Consider the following 10,638-nt stretch of genomic DNA (forward strand, 5'->3'; position numbering starts at 1 on the left):
ACGGCTAGCGCAGATAGCCCTCGTGTAGCTTTGCGCGAAATTCAAAACAAAACAAACAATCATCAGATACTAAGTAGAAGGCTTTAGGATTTTTATTACAGAAGTAGTTAAGTAATTTTAAGTTCTATCAAGCACCCCCTTTTGCATGTACGTGTGGCTTACAAAATTGTATTCACTACAGCTTTTGTATAGATCAAAACTTTAACCACTTTTCTACATAAAGAACTCATTTTTGTCTTAAAATATTTACTAATTAACCTGTAGTAAGTGATTAAAAATAAAAGTCTAGTTTGTTTTCATTCTGTTTCCACTTCACCATTAAAACCAATATCAGCATGAAATTTAGCACATTTGTTGATATTCCCCTCTTCCATAATTTGAATTTTTTTAAATTCAAAAATCCTTACCAATTGTCTTGTTACGAGTCTAATTACCATTACTGAAGGCATTAATTAAAATTAATTGCCCATAGCTTTTTAATATTGCAGAAAATTTGTCAAATTGTTTATTCAGGCTATGAGGATGTTCACAAGGAGCATGTGTATCAATTTTCATGTTTTTATCATTCCTAAATAAAGTTATGAAGTTAAAACAGTGTCTTGTATTTCTTTATCCTTACCACATTAATTATGCACATGACATTTATGAATGAAAGTGTACTTTCAGAGATTGAGGCATCATACTTTTGTTTTGTACTCAACTTGAAGACTATAAGAAGTGTTTTAAGTGTTTCCTTAGCATGTAAATTTACCCAGTTTTGAGGGTCAATGCTACCTTAAGCCCAGTATCTTAAGAATGCTGAAGTTCTTTCAGATAAGAAATATATACTCAACAGAATCAACCTTTTTGAATATGATCAGTAAATCTGAAAATATTACTTCCTAAAAAATCTTTCATATTATTGACATAAATAATATGAAGAAACAAATAAAACACCCCAGAAGGACCCCACTAGTCACATTCTCCCAATAGGAAAAATTAAAATTGTTCATTCATTAATGCTCCTGTACCACATGTTAAGGTTGAAAAAGTAATTTAATTGATAACGTTGATGGATCATCTTTTTTTTTTTTCATACTTAAATGTAAGACTATAGGACACAAATATAAATTTTGGCAGAGCAAGATTCATCTTCAGCTAAAATGGCTTCATTTTTCTAGCAGTGGTTACCTTCAGATGTGGTAGATGCAATTAATTCAAAGGAGTTTAAGGGAAGGCTTGATAAATATTTGAATGATAAGAGCTGGCTTTAGGTGTTTTTATTTTGGAGCTTAGTATCATGAGTGGAACAATCTAGGTAGGTCAGCTTGTTGTCCTTAAAATTTCATATATATATATATATATATATATGAGATTACGCTGTAGCTGTCTAAATTATTAGTTTCTGTGGAACAATAAACTCGGGTAAAATTAGTGTATAACTGTTCATATTTTTCAATTTTTGTGGTAATAGTAATTTTGGGTATTGTAAGATTACACTGCTATTGTCTATACATGTATGTAGCTGCAAATATGAAAGCAAATGTAAAAAAAGAAGCCCAAATCCAGAGGAAATACGTGGTCTTGGAAACCTGCATGTATCCCCAATTTTTAAATGTAATAGTAAATCCAGATAAGCTATATATTTAGGAGCTTTAACTTAAGGCCTTTCAAATGTGTTTATAAATGTCCTTGTATAGTTTATATGAATAAAGTTATTTTAAATTGGTGATAAAATAATTATGTAACTTATAAGTTTTAGGTTAAAAAAATGCAGTTTCTTCAGTATTATGACTTGTTCTATGAATATCAAAATAGTAAAAAATTTGGTTTAAAAAACACTTTCGTGTTTTCATAATGTTCAAGGTCTAATGTTTTAAAAAAAGAATAATTTTAGAGCAAAATGCTGAAAAGTTTCTGAATAATACTTTAAATATCAAAAGAAACTTTTTTTTTAATATGTCATATCTAACATCTGCATTCATTTTAACATACATTTGGATCTATTGTTATTACAGGTTATCCTTAACACTTAACAGTGATTTGGAAGTTCTCAGAATGGCTGTTAGGAGCCTTACTGAGGTTTTTGTGTTGATGAGAAATAATGCTCTGCAAAGTAGGCATATCTTCTCTGAGCAGGTATGGTGATTAATTTTTTCATAAAACAATTTTGGAGTGATAAGAATTTAAGACTGATTTGCTCATCACAATTTGTAGAAATATTTGATATTGTGAAATAATATGAAGAATAATTTAAGTTCAGTTTCAGCTTAGGTGAATAAATGACGAGCATTTCCTTAATACCTAGACTTCATTCATTATTAACTTTACTATAAAATGTAAAATTTGATGATATTTTTAGTCATTCTAAACAGTGCCAGTGATGGATTAACTTTGCTTATGAAGAATAAATCAATCATCCCCATTTTGTAAGCCACAGTTAGAATCGGTAATTCTTACTGTAGTAAAAATAATTTGAACTTTAGTTTTTTTACGTTCTTGAACTGAACAGATTTTTACCTTTCAATATCTAAATGAATGTGATATTTAGCATACTTTTATATCAGCTTGACAGTCAAGTGTATTTCAAAGCTATTGTTGTTTTTTATATTATTAATGTGTGGACAAGTTTGATTACGTAATTTGTACTGGAAGCTTAAACACGTCTGAAACAGTCATTACACAAGTTTGTCAATGAAAAAGTTTTATGTGGTCCTTTCAAATAAGTATGGTGTATTCTGTTTTGGAGGTTCACTAATAACCTGGATGAATTGAAAGGGCATCTGTCGCATTTTCATTTAACTGTCACTCACATATTTTTTTATTTTCAGCTACTGTCATAATTCCATTGGATAGAACTTTTGTTTTTCATTCTTCACTAGCTCTCTTAATTTAAAGTTTTTAAGACTTGGAGTGGTGTTTTTCAATACTAGTACAAGTAGTAATGGGATAGTGCATGAATACAAGACTCGGCAGCATTTTAGTACACCGAAACTTTAAAACTAATGATCTTTTATATTGTATTTGGCTTTGTATTATCAATGTTAAACTAATAATTTCATAAAAATGGATATTTACAATGTATGTGTATTTCACAAAAATAAAAGTAGAATATTCTAGCTGAAAACATAAAATTAAGAAATAAAGATGTACAAAATACACCTAATCTTGAAATAAAATTATAAGGATAAATAATATCACAATTCAGTGTTCTGTTTATGGCTTGTAAAAGTTAGAAACATAATCCCTTTTAAAGACAGCTGATTGTCAAGTTAGGCTGCTTAATTATCATAAACATTGCTTCCTGTTTATTTCATCAAAAGAAAATTGAACCTTGAAAAGTTATATTGTGATATTGAACAGGCATCTTTTTATATGATGCACCCCCCCCCCTTCTTGTGAATGAGTTTTAAAAGAAAATTATTTTCATTGGTTTCTTTTGTGTTTCCAATTTACATTTGTATAATAAATTAACATAAACAGTCTTTAAATGTATAAAATAATAAACTTATTATTTTTATTAACACTTTTCATGGAGTACATGTTGTATTACTTTATTTCTGGAAACAGAATGTGAAGGACTAGTGATGAAAAATGTTTCCAGTTTGTTATTCAGGTCTAAACTTATAATTTTATTATATCATAAATTCTTATAAAGTTGTAATTAGTGCATAAAGGATTTTCTCAAATGTTAAATAATTCTTTATTTGCAGTTTATTTATTACTGTGTGTTTTAATAATGTAATTGTCATTTATACACTTAAAATATTTGCAGTAATGAAATCTAGCATTGTGGAAAAGAAGCTATTGTATTGGTAAGCACTGTTGTTCTGAAAACATATTACTGCAATACAGTTAATTTTATACTCATTCAGTAAAATTGTTTCAGTTCATGATTCCTTGTCATATTTTTAGGCTTTAGATGATCGAGCTGCATTGGTTCCATGTCATGATGTGGAGAGAGGTAGTACATCACCCAGAGACACCAAACTACCACCTTCATGGTATGTGACATTTCTTTAAGCTGTGTTGACAGTGAATAAAGCTAAAAATTTTGAAACAACCAAGAAAGAATTTTTAATCTGTAAATAATACAATGTAACCTAAAATTGAAGAGTGTGGAATGTGAAACTTGACATCATAATGCAAGTTGAACTTTATTTTTATTATCTAGCAATTTGTTTATAATATAATTGTTTCTCTTTATAGAAAATAGAAACTTATGGAAGAAGTAAATTTCTGGCTTTACCTTGTAAATGTTACATATAATGTTTTTTTGTTTATCTGTCTGCTTATGTTGTATCCTGTATCATGAGGTAGCTGGGTAATTTCTGTCACTGTTAAATTATTGTTCCTATAATATGTTCAAACTTTTGGTTACTTATCATTTTGTAAGACAAGTTAAATTTGTAAAAACCAAGTTTTAGATTTATATAATATGCAAATATTAATTCTTTTTAGCTGTAATCACTTAGATAAAAAATTGAACTTCAACTTTAGATGTGAAGAATGTTATACTTGCTACATGAGGGAATTTTAAACTGTGTTTTGCATCATTTTCTGATACCTGTCCCTAGTTGATATATACTGCTTATGACTAACAATACACAAAAGAAATGTGTTATTACCTAACAGTTAACATAGCTCCTAGCAATCCTTAAAGTCCTAAACTGATCTTGTATTTTTTAAGGTCTTTGAAAAGTCTTAAGTTCAAAGTTTTTGGCTTTTGAAGTCTTAAGTTTAATTTCTGTGGGTATTGATGCTGTATCTTTTTCATAACTTTGGTTTGTTCCACACTGAATCTATGCTTAACAGTATTACAGTACTTTGCATTCATTCTATCTAGGCCTACATGAAACTGGGAGCACTAAATTAAGTTTGCAATGCATTTGTTCTGTCTAGACCTATTACCTTGACCAGGAGCACAAAATTGAGTTTGGCTTGTTTTGGTGCACATGCACAGTGCTGCTAATGCAAATGGCAGTACTAGGCCTACTGTGCTTCTATTCTCACATGGCCTGGGGACAGTTGAGAGAGGACTCTCAATCAACAAAGAGGTAGAGACCTGCAACATGCAGGAAGACTGTGGTTGCACAGAGGCTGATGTGTGTGATTATGTCAGCATATGTGAAGGGCTAACCAAGGTCCCTATGAGTAAGGAGCTTCTGAAGTATGCTCGGAATGCCTACTCTAAATGTCACATGTACATAAAAGAGAAAGAAAGCAAAGCTGACTCTGAAGAAAAGCATCAGAAGAGAATGAAACAAGAGCTAGAAGTGGTCAAGAAGATGAGAAATACTATGAAGTAACAAAATCTCTTCACTTGGATGCAGATAAATTTGCTGAACAAGCTGAAAAATGCACAGGAAGCAAAATGACTGACTTCTTCTCTAAATCTAATGTCATCAGGAGATGAATGAAAGAAAAACTTACTGAAATAAAAGAGCTGAAGACTGTTGACAAAAAACTTGGGAGCTTTAGAAGTTGTGAAAAACTTGAGTGACAAGGTTTTGGAAAATTTGAGTGCACTAGTTCAGTGCAAACAGTTGTGTTTAATATATTTCTTGTTTGATTTTGTTGTGTTTTTTTTCAGTTTTAAAATTTCACTGGCTTTTTAGAAGAGTGGGTTCTCAATGATGATGTATTTTTCATTAATATTCCTCTTGCATTGTTATCTGATCCAATAAATAACATAAAAATACAATGTCAACAGGTCTTAAATTTAGTTTTCTGATAGTGCTAGGGAAAAATAAAAATACCTGAAAGGACTGTCTAAGTAAAATACTGTTGGCAGCAGTACATAATAATGAAAAATACTTTTTGTTGTACTGAAGGTTTAATGATACATTGTTAAACTCTTTCAAATATATGTATTTTTTATATGTATGCATTATTTTTTACTAACCTGAACATATAACTTTTTGATATGAAGGTTGACATCTCAAGGTATTATATCAGTATTTTTATGTATTTCTACAGGGTGGATGGGATTGAGGAAGTGAGTATTTTGTATATTATTTGTAATACTTGGTACCTAGAAAGTATAGTTTTTTTATGAAACAGTGTGCTGTGTTATAAGCTAGTGTAATTTTGATATAAGTATCACTAGCTCACAGTGGTACATAATAAGTTTTAAACTTGATATAAAGGTATTAATACAAAGCACCACAGCATGTGATAATTGAGGTGAAGAGTTACCTAGTTTAAGGCCCAGGTTGCTCATAAGTCTTAACTCTCTCAATGCAGGCCCAGTTCCAGGGACCGACCTCATAACCATTTTGTGCTTGTTATAGTTTTGAAATTATAACTATTAATGCAGGAAGAAATTTTGAAGATTATCAGTAAACATTACAAGGCTTTAGTACACAAAATATCAAATTTTGTTAATAAGTTTAAGATTTTTTAAGTAATGATTTACTTGTGGATTTTTGTTTTTGAATGTTCACTATTCTATGTGCAGAGTAATTTTGATTTTAAGGTTAAAAATACTTTTATGCATCAAATTTCACATGCAAAATCTTTATAACCTCCAGTTAATTACCAAACTTTTTTTAAAAACTTTATATTTTATGTTATTTTCACCATTGTATCTCTTTATAGGTTTGGTTGATTTGACCAACCTCGTAACTAACGTAAAAAAATAAGAAATAGATATAAATTACACTTTTTTTTTGTTCTAGAATGACTACAAATTATAATACGAAGCCAGAAATGTTTAGTCTAAATAACTTAAGTCTTGTTAAATTATACATCTATATAAATTTCTTTTATTTATTTATTGATCTTTCAGCTGTATCTAACTAATATAACAGAATTTGCAATGACATGGTGCATGTGCAGTCATGTTACCATATCCAGTAGTATAAAACTGGTCTGTACAAAGTGACATCTTCGGTTTGTTCCAGTGAACCAATATTTTGTGAAATACAGTCTCATTTCAGTTATATTACTTTACATATGCATATATATATCATTACTATTTACAAATAAGTTCTTAAATTTCATTTATTTTTCTTAAAACATAGAACAATAAATAAAGAAGTATACAAAACAATGATTTTTTCTACTTACAAACTTTGTACTAATTTACCCACTTGCCGTAATTTGCTAATAAGCCTTGTCCAATTTCGCACATGGAGGATGTAAAACAAATTATCAGGCTTACTAACTTAACTGTATTTGTGTAAAAAAATGTTTTTCGGACAACATTTTCACTTACCACTTCCTTCAGTGATTCAAGACAACGAAATAATCTAGGAACTTCCCACCTTCTAAAAACTGAGAAATCCGCCAGGGGGACATTCTGAGCTTTTGATTGGTTATTCACACATCATAGACAGAAGTAGGTGTTTGGGAGCAAGTATTTCCAAAATGGAAAGAGGTGGGCAAGGCCATTGTGTTTGATTCACTAAATGTAGCGATATCTCGTCAAATAGAAATAATAGGAGGTTCTTATTTTATATTCTAGCTTGTCAATATCGGTAATTTGAGTTTCTAATTTGTAAGAAACTATAGACTTTGTATTGGGACATCACAAACATACAATGGGAGCCAAAGCTGTATTCAACATACCATGTGACACAAAAAAATTATATTTAGGAATTTTGTTTTAATATTTAGTTTTAAATTAAGAAATTAACTAATGTATAATACTGAAATTTGAATTATAATCTACAATGTGATACCAAACTTACTGGCATACATTCATAAAATAGTAAATAAATAAAATTTTGAATGCAAGTCTACAAACATGATGACATGCCCTTTGACCCCTAACCATAGGAAGACCGTAGCAAGAGGGTTAAGACATTAGTGTGAACTTGTATCTTTGGTTAAATCCCAGTCAGAGCAGATTGCTTTTCATCTGATTCAGGCTGTTTAAATATATTTTATAAAATGTGTATCATGTCAAGTAGGGGTTTAATTATAAGTTTGTGTTTAATGACTGTTCATCATAGGTAGGTTAATTTAAATATGTTTATTTGGTATCATGTAGTTGTACTAGTAGAAAAGCACTGTGTTTTTATTTATTATGAAGTATAATGATGTTAATAAATATATATAAAATGTACTGTATTGGTAAGATGCATTTGTAGTTTTATAACTTACTAGCTGCTAATGGGACTGGACAGTAACTTAATAGCTGCTAATGGGTCTGGACCATAAGTTACTAACTGTTAATGGAACTGGACATGGCCTCATGATTAGCATGCTGGACTGGATCAGAGGGTCCATGGTTTGCATCTTATGAGTGTTCTATAAGAGTGAATCCAAATTCCACTGTTCATTTAGAGTAGCTTAAGAGATTGCAATAAGTGCTGTTGATAGTTTCCGTCTTTGTACCAGTTCATAATTAATGATGGCTAAAACCAATATCCCTTGCATAGCTTTGAATGAATATTTGGAACAAATGAAGAAACAATGGTTTAAAAGTAAATACTTAGAATGTACTGTGAAAACAAAAAGGTATTTTGTTTATGAGAGATTAAATGGGGCAATAATTGTTGCATTATCTATAAAACAGCTATATATAGGGAACCTAATTATTTAGCCTCAAAATGACATGAAATATAAGTCATTTACAGTCCAAGAGCAAAGCTATGATTTTTTTTTATTTATCAAATCTCATCCTGAAACTTTTTTTTATTATCAGTACTGATTTAATTTCCCAAAAAGGGGGGTCGATGGCTTCCTGGAGGGGTCACCTGTTTTAATAACTTGCACCACTATACAGTAGTAGTGTGTTGTCTGTAGACATTAATATAATGTCACATAAGGGATGCTTAACGTAGTAAGTTGTACTGTCATGACGTCAATAAAATGTGTGCATGCCGTGAATTTTGAGGAGTTATACACTCTTTAGGTTAAAAAATATAAATATTTGTTACTCTTAATTTGGATTTTATTTACTCTTGAAACTGAATACTTTTGGGGATCCTACAGAAGTACATCTGGTATATATTGCTATCATGACTAGTGTACTATTTTGCTGCTGCAAATACTTTTCTGTAGACCTGGTCATGATTCTCTGTATTGTGAGTCTTTTGCTTTTCACCATGTCAAAATAATATAGTAATCTCTGGCAAACTGTTATTTATTTGGAGTTAAATATTCCATTAATGAACAGTAACATTCTGAACCAAAACTGATATTCTGTTGTACTTGTAGAGTTTTTGAAATATTATTTCAATTAAAAAATTAAGTGAATTTTCCATTTTCAGAATTTTGTGTCACTTGTTATGTCATATTACCAACATTTATTAATATATATGAAGATGGTTTTAAAATGTAATGTTGTCGTAGATGCTTAACACCTTATAAGATGAAATGTTAAATCTTGTGAAAGCAACGATGTGAAGTGGAGTGTACTTCAAAATTTGTGAAAGGAATATGATGTCTAATTCAAAAGTACTTAAACCATTCTTAAAACCAACGAACAACAGAAACTATAATTGCAGTGTTGATGTGATAATATAAACATTTATGTTTTCATTTTGTTAGTAAGTATAACTTTTTTTTTTTCATTTTGAGTAGGTGGAATATGAGATGACCAAAATAAAGCAGAAAAGTGAGTCTATATTTTGAATTTATTTTAGCACTTAAAATCATTGTTTGATATTTTCTTCAGAAGTAACCTTGAGTTAAAAAACATAATTTCAACAGCCAGGCTTAAAGTAAGAATGTCACATACCAGGAGGGAAAAATAAAACCAAGGCACACTCTAGTTGATCCATATAAGTTAGAAACACGATTTTTTTTTAAAACTTAACCCCTGTTTGCAAGCCATAAAAGAAATTATGTAAATTTGCTAATTAAAAGTTTAGATGGTTGTTCCAGCGTACTCTCTCTTTCTTACACTTAAATAGTTATTCACTATCTACAACCAGTTGTGAAGAAGCAGTTGCTCGTGGTTTAACGAATAGAAAAAAATAAATGGGCATTATTTAATTAGCTATACTTGTTAGTGGGTTGATTGTTAGTTAGTAGGTAGCTTGCTTTGATTGTAAGTTAATGTGAAAGATTACAATTATTAATCCATCTTACTCTAAGATGTAGCATAGCATTCAACTCTTCATTCTGACAAATAACCTAAAGTGTGTACAGACTTGTCTAATTTTAAGTAATCTATAAAACTACATAACATATATGCATGAGAAGCCAAAATTAACGTGATTGTTTTATGTGATATATATATATAAAAACACATGTAAATATCATGAAATAACCTTTAAAAAACCATAAAATCTTCAAATGAAAAAGCAAGGTTTTATTGTAAATGTTTTGGTTCCATGGATAATTTAAAACTAGGTTTTGTTTTTCTAAAATATTTGGAAACAAGACATCTTTCTTGTAAAGTTTAAATAATATTATATTACTCTTTAAAAGATTTAAAGAAGGTTAACTAGGTTATGTGATTTAAAGAAGGGTAACTAGGTTATGTGGTGATTAGAATAGTATGTTTTCGGGTAACTTATTTGTGATGTCACAGTGAATTTTAGAATAACGTTAATGTTTTTCTGAGTTAACATAAACATTACCTGGTTTAAGAATGTTTTTTAATCAAACTTTAATCTGCTAATTTCATAAACAAATACACAGCATGGTCACAAGTAAATGGACACCACCTTTTCAGAAAAAATGAAAATTTTCAGTCAATTC

The 10,638-nt window shown here is 29.8% G+C and overlaps 1 protein-coding gene across 6 annotated transcripts in view; it reads left to right on the top strand.

The window, feature by feature from the left end:
• Positions 1 to 10,638, top strand: part of LOC106473980 (syntaxin-16-like) — a 41,717-nt gene that overhangs the window by 6,037 nt on the left and 25,042 nt on the right. For all 6 annotated transcript variants that reach the window (XM_022402359.1, XM_022402364.1, XM_022402360.1 and 3 more), the window contains 4 exons: positions 1,998 to 2,118; positions 3,895 to 3,983; positions 5,959 to 5,977; positions 9,514 to 9,547. In XM_022402359.1, coding sequence (XP_022258067.1) covers positions 2,038 to 2,118; positions 3,895 to 3,983; positions 5,959 to 5,977; positions 9,514 to 9,547 — 223 coding nt within the window. In that variant the 5' untranslated portion in view covers positions 1,998 to 2,037. The remainder of the gene's footprint in view (positions 1 to 1,997; positions 2,119 to 3,894; positions 3,984 to 5,958; positions 5,978 to 9,513; positions 9,548 to 10,638) is intronic.

This window comes from Limulus polyphemus, unplaced genomic scaffold (assembly GCF_000517525.1).
Source record: "Limulus polyphemus unplaced genomic scaffold, Limulus_polyphemus-2.1.2 Scaffold6697, whole genome shotgun sequence".
NCBI lineage: Eukaryota > Metazoa > Arthropoda > Merostomata > Xiphosura > Limulidae > Limulus > Limulus polyphemus.